The 17,496-nt window shown below is 42.4% G+C and overlaps 1 protein-coding gene across 5 annotated transcripts in view; it reads right to left on the bottom strand.

The window, feature by feature from the left end:
- Positions 1-17,496, bottom strand: part of LOC143782357 (cadherin-6-like) — a 428,058-nt gene that overhangs the window by 246,672 nt on the left and 163,890 nt on the right. For all 5 annotated transcript variants that reach the window (XM_077269722.1, XM_077269721.1, XM_077269720.1 and 2 more), the window contains one exon: positions 12,575-12,948. In XM_077269722.1, coding sequence (XP_077125837.1) covers positions 12,575-12,808 — 234 coding nt within the window. In that variant the 5' untranslated portion in view covers positions 12,809-12,948. The remainder of the gene's footprint in view (positions 1-12,574; positions 12,949-17,496) is intronic.

The raw sequence follows: 17,496 nt of genomic DNA, 5'->3' as shown, positions 1-17,496 counted from the left end.
CGGCGTGTATCGTCATGCTTGACAGCAAAAGCAACGATGTCAGCAATGTTTTTACATGGAGCGAGAACGATAAGTGAGTCGCCGTTACGTCACTGGATCGCTCCTGCATCGTTCTGGAGCTGCTGTGTTTGACGTCTCTACAGCGACCTAACAGCGACGCTCCAGCGATCTATTTTAGGTCGGATCGTTGTCTATATCGCTGGAGCGTTGCTTAGTGTAACGGTACCTTAACAAGTTATTGGGACACTTTTAGGAGGAGTAACAGAAGAATGGCAGTACGCGGAGTTAAATATAAAGATGTTCCAGAATTGTAACATCATAGGGAATACAATGATTTACCATAACAGACATGTCAGGAGAGGTAACAGATCCTCTTTAACATTTCCTTTTCATTAATACTGTTTTTATTTACCTGATAACCTACTTTAATGTTTAGAAACTGACCTCAAAACTCTCTAATTCACAACAAAGACATGAATTCAGCATAGTATACGCCAACATCTCGTTAATCCCTCAGTGTAAGGCCCATGCCGTGTTATAGCAGTTGTTCATTTTCAAAGATTATTGTTCCAAAGCCTCATGCTGGAAAAAATATCCTAGCGAAAAAATTATTCACCCCCCTGGGGTCCAGCAATTCTTCTCCCTGCTACTCTGGTTTTTCTTGAGCTCATGGATTGGCTGCAGAGCTGCCGACTTGATCACTCATCAGCAATGGAGCAGTGACAAAGGGGAGAGTTGGACACCGGGAGGAAAGTGAAAGCTCATTTTGTTTGGTTTATTTTGCCTCCCTCAGAGCAATAATGTTAGCACTGTATGTTAAAGGATTTTAACCCCTTCATGACTGGAGATATTTTTGGTTTTACGTTTTCATTTTTTGCTCCCCTTCTTCCCAGAGCCATAACTTTTTTATTTTTCCATCAATATGGCCATGTGAGGACTTTTTGGGGACGTCTTGTACTTTTGAACGACACCATTGGTTTTAACATATCGTGTCCTTGAAAACGGGAAAAAAATTCAAAGTGGTGAAATTGCAAAAAAAGTGCAATCCTACAGTTGTTTTTTGTTTGGCTATTTTGCTAGGTTCACTAAATGCCACAACTGACTTGCCATTTTAATTCTCCAGGTCATTATGAGTTCATAGACACCAAACATGTCTAGGCTCTTTTTTATCAAAGTGGTGAAAAAAAATTCCAAACTTTGCTAAAAAAAATTGCGCCATATTCCGATACCCGTAGCGTCTCCATTTTTCGTGATCTTGGGCTGAGTTAGGGCTTATTTTTTGCGCACCGAGCTGACGTTTTTAATTATTCCATTTTGGTGCAGATAAGATCTTTTGATCGCCCGTTATTGCATTTTAATGCAATGTTGCAGCGACCAACAGAAACGTAATTCTGGTGCTTTGACTTTTTTCTCGCTACACCGTTTTGCGATGTGGTATACAAATATGTGTATGTTTGATTTTTCTGTTTATTGTTATATTTTGAATGGGGTGATTTTACCTTTTACATTTTTTTTAGTTTTTTAATATTTTTCACTTTTTGCTTGCTTCAATAGCCTCCATGACAGACTAGAATGTGCCATAACCCGAATGGCTGCTCATCGGGTACTGCAGCTCAGTCCCTAATGCTTGCTCCTAAATTATATCTGAGCTGCAGTTTTTGAGCACGGCTAATACAGAGTGTACAGAGCCATTCTGTCACCAGCAAGCACCTCCACCCTGTAGCTATGTGCAGCTCTGGCTGCAATTGGATGTATGCAGTGTGCAGACCCAGAAGAGAATAGCTCTGTACACTCTGTATTAGTCGTGCTCAAAAATTGCAGCTCAGATTTAATTTAGGAGCATTAGGGACTGAGCTGCAGTACCCAAGAGCGACTTTTCCCTAGGAAGGGTCACCAATATACAGTATATGGTAAGTTCTGGACAACCCTTTTAAGATTAAAGTAAAGTCCTGCTAATGATGTCAAGTAAAGGTAATTTACCATGATCTTCAAGAATTCATACTATAATAAAATATATCAAATTATCTATACATTTTATTTTCTACAATCAGGAAAGCAAAGGCATGAATATATTCTGGGATTCCTTTCGAGTGAAGATGAAGACATGACATTTCCATGGTAGCCTGTGTCAGACGTCAAAATCTTATTGAGCTTGGTGTCCTTACTTTAGGCCTTGTACCCCATATAACAAAACTTGCATCCAATAAATAGTATGGGAAAAATGAAATAGAGACTGATCCAATGTAAAGGGCAACATCAGCTGTATACATAAGGTCCAATGTTAATCTGGCTCTACCGCTCACTACTTAAAAAACCTGTGACCACAAGCTGACACCAGTACATGTGCCTGTATGGATTATGCTCTCCGAACCTTAACATGCCTAGCTGCCAACAAGAAAGACAGCAATATGACATGGGCAATGGGAAAGCAATACATAGAAAATCCATGGATGAAAAATGACCCAACCATCATAGTAATTAGGTTTATCTATGGAGGTTACCATAATGTAAGCAGAATGATATAAGAGGAAATGAGAAAATCACCTACTGTTATTGTACAAAATGTACAAAAAACCAAAAACATTGACAAAATTTTTTAATATCATTATTGTGTTAACAAAATAATTAGAAATACCGTATATACTCGAGTATAAGCCGACCCGAGTATAACCCTAATTTTGCCACAAAAAAAACTGAGAAAACTTAATGACTCGAGTATAAGCCTAGGGTGGTAAATGCAGCAGCTGCTGGTAAATTTCAAAAATAAAAATAGATACCAATAAAAGTAAAATTAATTGAGACATCAGTAGTTTAAGTGTTTTTGAATATCCATATTGAATCAAGAGCCCCATATAATGCTCCATACAGTTTATGATGGGCCCCATAAGATGCTCCATATTAAAATATGCCCCATACAATGCTGCACAAATGTTGATTATGACCCCATAAGATGCTCCATACAGACATTTGCCCCATATAATGCTCCACAAATGCTTTTATGGCTCCATAAGATGCTCCATAGATATGTTTGCCCCATATAATGCTGCACATGGCCCCATAAAATGCCCCATACAGATATTTGCCCCATATAATGCTGCACGTGGCCCCATACAGATATTTGGCCCATAGAATGCTGCACATGGCCCCATAAGATGCTCCATACAGACATTTGCCCCATTTGCTGTTGCTGCGATTAAAAAAAAAAATGACATACTCACCTCTCAGGCCCCCGGCACGTGCTATTTTCACCGGTTTGCGTTCCCCCGACGGCCACCGCTGTGTCTTCAGTGCCCTCTGCACTGACGTTCAGGCAGTTACCACGCCCTCTGACCTGAGCGGCACTGCAGAGGATGGGGAAAACGCAGTGGCGGCTGTCGGTGGAATGGGGAACAGGTGATGTCGCGCACTGCGTTATACTCACCTGCTCCTGGCGCGGTGCAGTCTCTGCTTCTCCGGCGCCAGCAGCTTCTTCCTGTAGTGAACGATCACATGGTACCGCTCATTACAGTAATGAATATGTGGCTCCACCCCTACGGGAGAGGAGCCGGGTCCATATTCATTACTGTAATGAGTGGTACCATGTGATCGTTCACTACAGGAAGAAGCTGCCGGCGCCGGAGAACCAGGGACGTGCAGGGACCGCGCCAGGAGCAGGTGAGTATTATTAGTCAGCTGCCGCTCCCCCTCCCCTGCCGACCCCTGGGTATGACTCGAGTATAAGCCGAGAGGGGCAATTTCAGCCTAAAAAAAATGGGCTGAAATTCTCGGCTTATACTCGAGTATATACGGTATTTCAATTTTCACAGTGGCCACTAGGGCTGCTCTAGACTCAAGAAATCTACATGCACATTAGTAGCAACAGGCTGATTCAGAACCTATCTTTTATATTTAACCAGCTAATGAGTGTGTGCAAAAGTCATGGAAAAGGGATGGCGAGCAAGGGGAGCAAGTGGAGCTGTGACATTCCTACTGCGAATGGTAGATCCTGTGTTATCAGTAGAGAAATGTTACTGATCATTTTAATTCTGCCTGTTATGATAATGAGCCTGCTGTCAACTCCTCTTGAAAGACACAAACAGTCTAAAAAGAGCCCCAGTGGCCATTGTGATCAATGCAAGATTTCTCATTTTGATTTTAAACACAAATAAAAAGAAATTGGAAAAAATTTTGAAAACTATATGTAACACCAAAACTTTTTAAACAAAAGGTCATTTTTTTATGACATATCCCCTTTAAATGCAATCAATGAATATGGAACTAAGAACTGGAAACTCATATAAAGAGACAGCAGTTGTTATCATTTCACTCTTGCTTACTTTTTCATTTTTAAGTAATAAAAAAGTAATATAAAAGCTAGCCTTAAATATATAGAGATAATCCACTGTGTGTTTAGGTTTTCATCTTTTTCATTCCAAATTCAGACTCAGCAGAGAAGCTAAGAACCCCCACTAAATATTTAAAATTGTGAAATAAGCGGTCTCGAAACAACTGTAAATATATTATTCATCGTCTGGGAAATAAAATTTAATGGGACTGCTAAATTTCTTTTATAGTTCTTTTTTATTTTTTAAAGAGTGATGCACACACATTTCTCACCTGAAGGTAAGCAATCGCTTCTTCTGTCACACGGGGAATTCCAACATATGGTTCAAAAGAACCCGGGCAGATGCAACTAATTCCCAATGTAAAAGTCAACTCTATCGCTCATTCTACTATCAAATTAGAAACTAGGAGTGTTTTCTGTAGCACTTAAAGGTATACACTCACATTAGTAAAATTATGAGGCAAGAATGGACAAGAATGAGCAAATATTGGTGATGTGTTTGACACTACACTATTGCTGGTATAATTATGCTGTTTTGTGTAATAAGTGTCAGTTTACTGAGATAATTGTCAATCATAGACAATGTCACTAAATGCTAAAATAACCAATTACAAACCATAAAGATGAGTGGGTAGTGAGTCGTAATAATAAAGTGTGAATGTAGAGTATCTGCTTGTATAGAATCCAAGGCCAGTGTGAACACGTGACCAAGCTGAGCAGATACAGAGGGCTGCCTTAGCATCCTGCCACATAGGAAAAAAGGATTGACTGGATAGAGAGCAATCGCAACGGTTTGGGGGAAAAGTTGCAAGTGTCATCTTTGGACACCATCTTCTGTAACTGTAGGTAGAAGCAGGCCACTGAGCGGTACATAGAAGTCCACTGTCCTCTCTGAGCTGTCCTTAATGATTACGTGCTGATGAAGTTCTCTTCACGTTTATAGAGAGGAGAGGTGTGTAGCCGATCAGTGCAAGGAGGAAAGATGAACAATCGGTTTACATTTTTGCTACTGACCATGGAGTCACTGGAACGAGAGTGTAATTTAAAGGCGTTTGAGAAAGGGTGGCATAATAAACTGTCTGTGTAAGATGGGGTATGGGCACAAGGAGGCAACCTGTGTACCAGAGAAGCAGCCTGTGCAATAGAGCGAGGACCACATGGTAATGTATAACAGAGTGAGGAGCACATGGTCAAGTATGTATAACAGAGGGAGGAACACATGGAGCATGGACCACGTGGAGAAGTCGGCGCAACAGAGACAGGATCATGTGGAGAAGTCTGTGCAAAAGGTGGAGGACCATGTAGAACACTATGTGCAACAGAGGAAGGACCAGGTGGATCAATCTGTGCAACAGACAGAGGACCATGTAGAAGCAGTCTGTGCAAGAGAGGGAAGCCCATGTGGGGAAGTCTGTGCAGCAGAGGAAGGAGCACATGAAGCAGTCTGAGTAACAGAGGGAGGACCATATGGAGAAGTCTGTGCAACAGAGGAAGGACCATGTGGAGATGTCTGTGCAACAGAGGGAGGACCATTTGGAGAAGTCTGTGCAAAAGGTGGAGGACCATGTAGAACACTATGTGCAACAGAGGAAGGACCAGGTGGATTAATCTGTGCAACAGACGGAGGACCATGTAGAAGCAGTCTGTGCAAGAGAAGGAAGACCATGTGGGGAAGTCTGTGCAACAGAGGGAGGACCATGTGGAGAAGTCTGTGCAATAGAGGGAGGACCATGTGGAGAAGTATGTGCAACAGAGGGAGGACCATGTGGAGATGTCTGTGCAACAGAGGGAGGACCATGTGGAGAAGTCTGCGCAACAGAGGGAGGACCATGTGGAGAAGTCCGTGCAATAGAGGGAGGACCATGTGGAGAAGTATGTGCAACAGAGGGAGGACCATGTGGAGATATCTGTGCAACAGAGGGAGGACCATGTGGAGAAGTCCGTGCAATAGAGGGAGGACCATGTGGAGAAGTATGTGCAACAGAGGGAGGACCATGTGGAGATGTCTGTGCAACAGAGGGAGGACCATGTGGAGAAGTCTGCGCAACAGAGGGAGGACCATGTGGAGAAGTCCGTGCAATAGAGGGAGGACCATGTGGAGAAGTATGTGCAACAGAGGGAGGACCATGTGGAGATATCTGTGCAACAGAGGGAGGACCATGTGGAGAAGTCCGTGCAATAGAGGGAGGACCATGTGGAGAAGTATGTGCAACAGAGGGAGGACCATGTGGAGATGTCTGTGCAACAGAGGGAGGACCATGTGGAGAAGTCTGCGCAACAGAGGGAGGACCATGTGGAGAAGTCTGTGCAACAGAGTGAGGACCATGTGGAGACGTCTGTGCAACAGAGTGAGGGCCATGTGGAGAAGTCTGTGCAAAAGGTGGAGGACCATGTAGAACACTATGTGCAACAGAGGAAGGACCAGGTGGATCAATCTGTGCAACAGACGGAGGACCATGTAGAAGCAGTCTGTGCAAGAGAAGGAAGACCATGTGGGGTAGTCTGTGCAACAGAGGGAGGACCATGTGGAGAAGTCTGTGCAATAGAGGGAGGACCATGTGGAGAAGTATGTGCAACAGAGGGAGGACCATGTGGAGATGTCTGTGCAACAGAGGGAGGACCATGTGGAGAAGTCTGCGCAACAGAGGGAGGACCATGTGGAGAAGTCCGTGCAATAGAGGGAGGACCATGTGGAGAAGTATGTGCAACAGAGGGAGGACCATGTGGAGATGTCTGTGCAACAGAGGGAGGACCATGTGGAGAAGTCTGCGCAACAGAGGGAGGACCATGTGGAGAAGTCTGTGCAACAGAGTGAGGACCATGTGGAGAAGTCTGCGCAACAGAGGGAGGACCATGTGGAGAAGTCTGCGCAACAGAGGGAGGACCATGTGGAGAAGTCCGTGCAATAGAGGGAGGACCATGTGGAGAAGTATGTGCAACAGAGGGAGGACCATGTGGAGATGTCTGTGCAACAGAGGGAGGACCATGTGGAGAAGTCTGTGCAACAGAGTGAGGACCATGTGGAGACGTCTGTGCAACAGAGTGAGGGCCATGTGGAGAAGTCTGTGCAAAAGGTGGAGGACCATGTAGAACACTATGTGCAACAGAGGAAGGACCAGGTGGATCAATCTGTGCAACAGACGGAGGACCATGTAGAAGCAGTCTGTGCAAGAGAAGGAAGACCATGTGGGGTAGTCTGTGCAACAGAGGGAGGACCATGTGGAGAAGTCTGTGCAATAGAGGGAGGACCATGTGGAGAAGTATGTGCAACAGAGGGAGGACCATGTGGAGATGTCTGTGCAACAGAGGGAGGACCATGTGGAGAAGTCTGCGCAACAGAGGGAGGACCATGTGGAGAAGTCCGTGCAATAGAGGGAGGACCATGTGGAGAAGTATGTGCAACAGAGGGAGGACCATGTGGAGATGTCTGTGCAACAGAGGGAGGACCATGTGGAGAAGTCTGCGCAACAGAGGGAGGACCATGTGGAGAAGTCTGTGCAACAGAGTGAGGACCATGTGGAGACGTCTGTGCAACAGAGTGAGGACCATGTGGAGAAGTCTGCGCAACAGAGGGAGGACCATGTGGAGAAGTCTGTGCAACAGAGTGAGGACCATGTGGAGAAGTCTGCGCAACAGAGTAAGGACCATGTGGAGAAGTCTGCGCAACACAGGGAGGGCCATGTGAAGTAGTCTGTGCAACAGAGGGAGGACCATGCGGAGAAGTCTATGCAACAGAGGAAGGATCAAGTGGAGAAGTCTGTGCAACAGAGGAAGGATCATGTGGAGAAGTGTGTGCAACAGAGGAAGGATCATGTGGAGAAGTCTGCGCAACAGAGGGAGGACCATTTGGAGCAGTCTGTAAGAGTGATAAGGGCATAGGGAGACATCTGTGTGAGACATGACCATGGAAAGCTTTCTGTGCAAGAGGTGAAGACCATGGGAGTAGTTTGTGTAAGATGGGGATCCTGATAGCAGAGTATGAGAGATATGTGAGCATGGAAACAGTTTGTGGGAGAGTATGGATGTCTGTCTAATCTTGTAGCTTCCATGTTTCTGTAGTGAATGACCCACTGGTCACTTGGTAACTTTTATTGCCCCACATGTACATTTTTACTACATATGCACTTTTGCTACATGTGAAATTTGACTGTATAAGCTTTTAAGCTTTTCTCTCTAAATCAGTAATCAAATCAATACAATAATTTTGAATTATTTTCTTTAAAAAGTCCAAGTTTTAGCTAAAAAAACATGCATCTAAATGTCAAGTGAGAGCACCACCTTAGGATATTTGCACACAACATCTTTTTAAGGTGGGTACACACCATAAACTGCTTGAAAAAGCACTAAATAAAAAGAATAAACATGTGCACTCCAATGTAAAAATGACGTGCTGTCCATATGTTTAGCCTTTTGTGCTTTTTCTTCCTGTTTTGAAAAGATGCAAAGTAGTTAGAAGAAGAGACCTGACCATTCTTCAGGAAGCCGCTCACTATTGTATACGTACAAGTATAAACAAAAATATGACAGTGGCAAAGCTGCGGCAAAAAACGACCAGCAAGACGCCTTAAAGGTAAGGTACCGCGTTTGTAGATCATTAATAAATCACTGTAATGTAGCATAACATGCTGCTATAGCCAAGTTTTAAATGCATGTGAAACAGATTTCGTGTGTTATATGTGTTTAAAGAAGGAACTGGGGGCTGACATCTTGGTTTTGCAGCAGTAGCAGGGCACTAACAGTGTCATTTTACAGCACCCCATGGACATAGGAGATAATAGACCGGCGCTGACCCTATCTTTAACATTGGAGAGGTGTTAGCAGTGAGCTGGGCACGCCTCTGTGGGCTGCACAACTCACTGCTGTAGGTGTGACTAGCAGCCATTTTACTATAGCCCAGTGCTCTCTGCTGAGCTCCACTTACTCTATCACAGGAGCTCCAGTCACTCCATTAAGCTGCATCCACAGCCTGCAGAGAGAGGTGACATCTGACACCTCTCTCTACCATACAATGTATCTCTCCCCTCCCTGCACAATGCCTGGCCATTCACTGCAGACCTGGAGCTCCTTCTTATCTTACTGAGGGATGAGTCACAGACAGCTCTGCTCAGACAATGCTGCTCCATACATAAACACCACATAAACTATAAACTGCTGGTGATAGCAGATCACAGGGCAGTCACACACAAAATGGCTCTGCCCTGTGATGCTGCCCTTCATTCTGCCCCAGGGATGTTAGACCACCCAAAAGGGGAGGGAAATGGTGATGTCAGCAGTTACTGCCCCAATTTTCCAGCTAACAGTAAAGCTGGTAAGTCTTACTATAGCTGCTTGAGGTCTAAAACGGAAAATGCTCCCCCTAGTGGTCAATATATATATTTGTAAGAAAATATATAATATTTTTCATATAGAAATGTTTGCAAACAGTGCAAACATTGCATTAATACATTTTATTTACTATTTTAAGCTTAATTTCACAAAAAAACAAACTACAAGAAAACTGGTGGCACCTTCCCTTTAAACAGGAGCTTCAGGAGAAAAACCTCCGGCGTTTCCTTGCAGCGTCTTCCTTGGGGTCTAAAAGACGTTGAGTGAACATACTCTTATATTTGGTCTGGTTATGCTTCATTTTCAACATGCAGAAACATGAAAAGTATAAACATTTCAATCATCATTCCACAATTAAAACATATTGGTAGAAATGTTGAAAAGACCGATCCATAGCGAGCAAATGTGCAGATGGTTGGTAAAAAATAAACAGCTCTGCATTCCTCATGACACCTAGCGTAATACACAGATGCACAGAAAACTGGAAAGTACATCACTCGCTCACGACTGACACCGACTCACAAACTGGCTGTGCTCATAAAGAAAGCTTCTTGTTTTCCTTCTGTACTATTACCTGAAGACACTATCACTATAAGACATAAGAATATCAGAACCTTACATTTAATTAAAGGGATTGTCATATTTAGACAGACCCAGGTGATCAGCTGATCTTCTCCCCTAATTTTGTGGCCACTCATGCAGTATTGAGCTCCAAGTCCCCCAGAGAGGTGATGTAAGGCCTCCTACCTGCTTTATTTATTACCCTGCAGGTAGGAGTGTGCATAGGTAAGTGCATGGCGCAGCAGGTACCAGCGCCGGATCATGCTGCTCATCACAAGTCACATACAGATGTGATTACTGAGCACAGTCCTGTACTATAATGGTTTTATAAAGCAGCATCTCTCTATGGCAGTGGTCCCTGAGATCAGCTGTCTAGTGTGGAGAGAAGACGCACACATCTATAGAAAGTGACAAGTCATTCTTCCATCTTTTTGCAATAAGGAAAACCAATTCTTTAGAAATCCTGCAGACGGAGAATATTGTTTCTGCTTTCTGCGTTCTGCTTGAGCTCAGCTCTCAGGTGCACATAGACAGTGACAGCTTGCTTACATGAGCTCCCCGCCTGCTTACCTGTACAGGCTGTACATATCTGGTACCTGCGGAGCAGGATATATGGGCACACATGCACAGGGCACCGGGAAACATGGAGACTTATCAGTGGAGGCGCCATAATAAAATGATGGTAAAATATGACTTCACTCTCATTTACATCTAGCCCAATAATGTTTAATATCTTGGGTCTATTTTATGATAATTCGTAGTCCCCATTTGGTAAATAACAGACTGAATTTAATATCTTAGACATTTTTTTTCATTGGAGTTCTAGATAATAAATGTTCTGCATGCGACAGCTTAGAAGGTGCCTTGTAGGTGGGATATATATATATATATACATACATACATATATATATATATATATATATATATATATATATACACACACATTAATGTGCACACTATAATACAGTTACATAGATGGGAAATATCATAGCAGTATGTGACAGTGTTTCATTTTGTGTTGTATGAGTAGAATATTTTGGTTGCAGAGTGGGTATTTACTGCAAAAAAAGGACCATATACGTTATTAACGTTTCAGTATTGCATTCCACAAATAACTGTACAAAATAAAGCTGCACCCATGCCAATTGTGTGTGAAAAAGAGCAGATCAGACTAAGGGAGGTGTAATAAATGCGGTTGTCCAGCGAAAACCAGTTATCACCTATTCACAGGATATTTTGATCACTTGCTGATCATCGCTGGGGTCCGCACCCATTGGCTGGACAAGGCACTTTTATCCGGGTTAGAATGGAGTGGCAGTGCATATGACCTTGGCTTTTTCCGACAGCCCCAAAGAGAATGAACGGAGAGGCAACTGGGACATCATGGACATTTTTTAACAAGGATAACAATTCCCTGTTCTGTTGATCATTGCAGGTCCTGGCAGTTGGATACCCACCGACCAGAAAATTACCACCAATCCTATGTATAAGTGATATCTTGTTTTCAGTGGACAACACATTAATATACAACACACTTTTGAGCAACCACTAAATGTGATCCGGGTCTACTCCAGCAGAGGAAACCATGACCAGCCAGGCAAGTGTAGCATTGCTTGGCGGCCATTCAAATTATTAGTCAACCATGTAATTCATGGACAGTCTGCCAGAACAAGGCATTGCATACACAACCTCTTACCTCCTGAAGTGTTGGAACCCAATGGCTCACATAATAAAAGGAATCTATAAGAGGAGTCGGTTTGTTGACCCTTTTCTTTTACAGGGATTATATAGGAATAGGAAAACATTGCTGCCCTCTTGTAAAAACAGCAGCACCCCAGTCCACAGTATGTATGGGTTATGCAGATTTGTCCTATTCTCTTTAGTGAGGACAAAAATAGGACAGAAATTCAGATACTCAATTTGATCCAATTTCACCTGAAATAACCTATATTAAACTGGAGTGAATGGGTGGAAACTTCAGCTTTCACTGATATATTACTTTTTCTATTATAAGACGTGCAAAATACCAGAGTGTTTCTCACTTTCAGTAATACCCAATACCTATATCTCAATCCCACAAAATGCTGTTCAACACATGCAGCAGGAATCCTGCCAAAGTGTCAGGGAAGGGAATGATTAGCTGCAAACATTTTTATAATTGGTTGGAGATTTGCAGGCCATGTATCTAGTGTGGCAGCTCTTCTCTTCTCCCAGAAGCCACTCATCTAGTTACCGATAGCAGATGCTAGCTTTATAACACCGGTAGTAAATTACTGAGAGACTGCACTTTTCGACCCAACTGTCTCCACTGTCTGCCATGCCGATCCAACATCTAGATTTAAGACTTGAAGATAGAAACAATACCTTGCCAACATATTGGTAATCTGAGCCCGTATATTCCTCAAGAAGAAAAAACTGATTCCACATCCAGCTTCTCTTCGAGCGGCTTTTTTCCAGGTCATTTCCTTGGTTGGGTTCTAGGTCTCCCGATGTTGGTTCCGTGCTAGGAGTAGTCCTTTCTGGAAGAGGAGTCATGCAGCTTTTCTGGGGCTGACTAGCCCAAAAAACAAGAAATAAAAAGCATCCAAAAGTCCTCATATTGCAGTAACAAAGATGTGAGCGGAAGCATACACACTTGAAGTTCCTTTTTAATTCCCAAACCAGGTTATTTCTTCTATTGTATTCAGCATCAATCTTCTCGCTGTCCCATTTCTAGGTCTCTGACTCTCAGAGGATATCTGCAAGAACATCCAACAGAAATTATAATTTGACATTACTGGACCTACAGCTGTACAGTTACACAAACAATAAAACCAAGCAAAATGTGCCCGGCTGCTAGTGTTCCCTCTGTGATGACTGCCATGATAAAATGAGGCTATGGATTTTAAAAATTCATGGAAAACATCAATTCACGGTGGAAATATGTCTATTTTATACTGATTTACAGCGCTTCTACATCCTCCTGCTTATGAGGGAATGAGATAAAAATGCCTATCAACCCGAGCTACACTGTGATGTGCATCATAGCGGCAAGAAAATTGTGTTCTGGGTAGAGATACAAAAGGTTAAAAAGTAAGCCCGAGTGTACAATGCATTATACAAGCAGGGGGGATTGGGGAAATATTAGTAAAATCCTGCGGAACATATTGTACTACATGAGAATAATTCCCTAATAAGACCTGCGCTAACGTTCATTGTAATGCAAGACGCTACAGTTCACCGTACAGTGAAAACAGGAATTTGTTAAACAAGTTGACTGTAACATTGTATTAAAATACATTCATTAAATGATACTGAGAGAAGAGATACATGGTGTAACCTCCGGGAAATAACATTACTGAGCCACTCTGGCATGTACCAGGGTGGGTATCTGCAGAGAATCCCCTATATTATGTATCTTGTGGACCGCTTAGTGTCTGATTGCAAACGGATGAAAATAATGAAGGGCCATCCATGTATTGCCTGACCGGCTAAAGTCCACCACAGCAGGAAGTTCCTGATCTTGGAGACCCCTCTATATACACCATAAAGGTATAAGGACACGTCCGTTCTCCATAAGACGTTCTCTTTAACCCCGTAAGGTTACATTTTTCATTTGTACGGCATTGATTTTTCCTCCCTTTCTTCCCTAGCCTTTTTTATTTTTCTGCCCACATAGCTTTATGAGGGCTTGTTTTTTGAGGACCGAGTTGTACTGTACTTTTGAATGAAACAATTCATTTCAGCATATAATGTACTGGAAAATAAGTTCCAAGTGAGGTGATATAGCACAAAAAAAAAACGCAATTTACAATTTGTTTCCTGGGTTTTGTTTTTATGACGTTCGTTGTGGACTAAATATGACCTGGATATATCATTCTCCAAGTCAGTAAGATTATGGCAATATCAAACTTGCATAGTTTTTATTTCAATGGTAAAAAGGTAAACAAAAAAATTATGTCACCATTTTTGAGGCAGATATGACATTCTGATTGTTTGCAATGACATTTTTTGCAGCTGTAGTGACCCAAAAAACCTGCAATAATGGTGTTTTTTGTTTTTCTTTACAGTTTTTACCAATCGGGTTAATTTATTCTGCATTTTGACCTTATTTTAAGTGGGGGATAAGAGGGGTGAATATAATTTTTATGGTTTTTTTAATACATTTTTTTTTTCTTTAGCTCTTAGTCCTCTTAGGGGACTTGAACCTGCCACCATCCAATCGCTTATACTATATACAGAAATAGTGTAGTATTTCTGAATAAAATGCAAATCACGATGTCCTTTGAACACGAGCCAGGGGCTGGTGTCCACTGGAGTATTGTCATGACAGGTACGGGAGTGTTCAGCAGGACCCCGACTGTAATGGCAACACTTTGGCGCCCCATGATCATGTCGAGAGAGGTGCTAGATCAAAATAACAGTGCAACCCCCAGGCCACACACACTGTAAATGCCCCTGTCAGGGAATGACAGTAGCATTTAACAGGTTAACACTGGTGTTCACTCACTGCTGTTAGCGGAAAATGATGGCTGAGTAACACTGCCAACATGTGCCAGGATTGGGGTGCGTTCGACTCCTGAGCCCAATCTATTGATCCGCTCCATAGTTATACAGCACTCATCATTAAAGGGAATTGGTCAGATTCTCTGACTGTCCCCAACTGAAACTATCTGAAACTATGGACGTGTGTATGGAGATTTATTTACTCTGATAGGATCTTTTATGTTTCACACTAAAGCTTAAGTCTTAAAAATGCTCCTTTATTCTGCAGTGTTGAATATGCTAATGAGGCAGGAGTGGTCGGGGGTGGGGGCTCTTCACTGACACTAGCCCTGCCCCAGGGCTTCTAATCATGCCTCCTTGGGCGTGCCTGACAGCCGGTATAATGGTACTACCATATTGAATATTGTATGCAGGATGTTAGAGGATCTGAGGAAAAGGTAGTCTTGGGAAATAAAAGCTTCACCGGACTAATCCTGCATCATTAGCAGTAAAAGTTCATTTTTCATAGATTGCAGCATTAGTGTGTAGCATAAAGTCCTTATTAGAAATCTGCATCCATAGTCCCTATAGTAGCAGTTGGGGTCAGTCAGATAACCAGACAAGTTCCCTTTAATATACTTACAGCTAAAATATGTAAAACTGTCCTAAATAAAAAGACTAGTGTTGGCCATGGCATGCAATTTTCTTAGAATTTCTTTATTGAATTCCATGCTTTTTCAATGTTTGTAAGTCTTGAGGGCAGTCTAAGGGGCTTCAAATACAATAGATAGCTGACAAATGATGGTCCGCCAATCATGTGACTGACAGCTAGCTCTCCCAGCCCTTCCATACACAGGACCGCTCGCTCTGCCTACTCCTGTTTACTCTAGAAGAGAGCCACTGCCAGACTCCTTTGGAAGCATCTTATCTAGCAGTCGGAAGTTGGACATGCCAGGTCCTTATCTTCCCTGATGCCCTTCGGGGACAGGTGAGTGGCCCCCATACATGTTATGCTTTCTGAGCCCGCCAATATAGTAAAGTTCAGCAGACATTAGTTAAATATATATGGGGGTCTTAAGTGAATGAAGAATAGGCTTTTCTGTATGAGTAAGAGATAGCAATCAATTTCTGATTAGGACCACCCATTGGACTCCAACATTTTCCTCACATAAATAAAGACAGTATATCTAATATCTGTTCAATTCATCCCACTCTACAACAGGTCACCTGAAGATCAGACTACGTATTCAAAGTAACAGATTCCCTTCAAGAAATCTATAAAGCACCTTTTATGGGAAGTATCTTTTTAATGCCTCGTAAATAGTTAAAGACAATGTGGTTTCTTATTCTACACTACATATTCTTACATACTATAAAGTTACCCCTAAAAACCTGATGGGGTGTGGAATATCGGACTAGCATTATACTTAAGCCACTAATGAAGCGCAGTTTGTGGCTGCCGTGTCACAAGTTACCGTTGGCCAGCTGACAAGTAAAACTAAACAAAACTGATCCTACACGGAGGTTATCATTATTAGAAATAGAAAAGTCTAAGACAGTTGCTTGATGCCCAATGCAATGGGGTCTCAGCACTCAAGTCACACTAATAATTATGTTGTCTTTTTGGAGCTGTCACCCAGCTGGTGGGTCATTCTAAATCTGTCACAAATCGCAAGCCCTGAAATGTGCAATTGTCTGGCACGGCAAGATTCCTTCCCTTCCCCTCAGTTTCCACTGCATCCTCGCTCTTTGCCTTTCTCTCTGCCCTATTATAACCGCCATGACATTAATACATGCTGCACTATTCTCCTAGGTACAATTAGAGGAAAAAGAAGACAGTATGATCTGCATGCACTAGAAAACCATACCACATGCCTCACAATATAATGTTACAGACATACAAAGATATAGAAATACATGTATCTATATCTATCTGTATAAATATATATATATATGTATTCACTTTTATTTTACGAAACACACCACTTATATGGATAAACACTGATATGATGTATTCCTTCAGCATTGAAACAACCTTACAATTTACTGCTGGCAAAGGTAAAGAGTGTCAAGTGTCTGCCCGAGCGATCGGAAAATGCGACCGTGCGCAGGGGTTACTGTATCCACAGGAACAGCCGAATGTCCTATTAGAAGCTCCCAATTAATGGCTCTGACACAAGCGACGGCACTAGCACTTGTATTACCAGCACAGAAACATGTAGTTAAGCAGTTCCCGAGAAAACATCTGCTTTTTATTTCATTAGATGTGACTAATCAGCTCCAGCTTTCTGCCAACTACAGCAAGCTTTATAATTAGTTACTTACATTATCGTTACTGCCGTTTAATGTCCACTTAGAAAATATCCGAAATATGACCGCCCGTGAAAATAGTGTTTTTTTTCTTCTCTTCGGCCTAATCGACTGCTAGATAAATAAGTAAGACAGAAACAACACCTTCCCGAATAAACCGACACACAGACATTGTTACTGCGGGAAGCACTATGATTCCGGTGACATTTATTACTAGTTGCCGAGCACTTGACATATAGTTACCATGTAAGCGCAAAGGTAGAAGATGACAGGAAAGGTTTTCTTGTTTTACCATCTCACCCCGCGTTGTCTGGCAAACTTATGTAAGCTGCGAGGGATACGGCACAATCCTAATTAAGGTGGAAGATGAGAAATGAAATTATTTTCGGCTGCTAATCCAACTGCAATGAGGTGTGTGCACCGAGAGCCGCGCTCTCTTCATTTTCTTTCCGGCTGCAAAGATATCGGGCAATAATTATATCTAAAACATCTCGGGGAAGCTGGCACAATTA

Source organism: Ranitomeya variabilis, chromosome 6, assembly GCF_051348905.1.
Source record: "Ranitomeya variabilis isolate aRanVar5 chromosome 6, aRanVar5.hap1, whole genome shotgun sequence".
Taxonomy (NCBI): domain Eukaryota; kingdom Metazoa; phylum Chordata; class Amphibia; order Anura; family Dendrobatidae; genus Ranitomeya; species Ranitomeya variabilis.
Note: the sequence above shows the minus strand (reverse complement) of the source record. Positions and strands in the feature narration are given on the sequence as shown.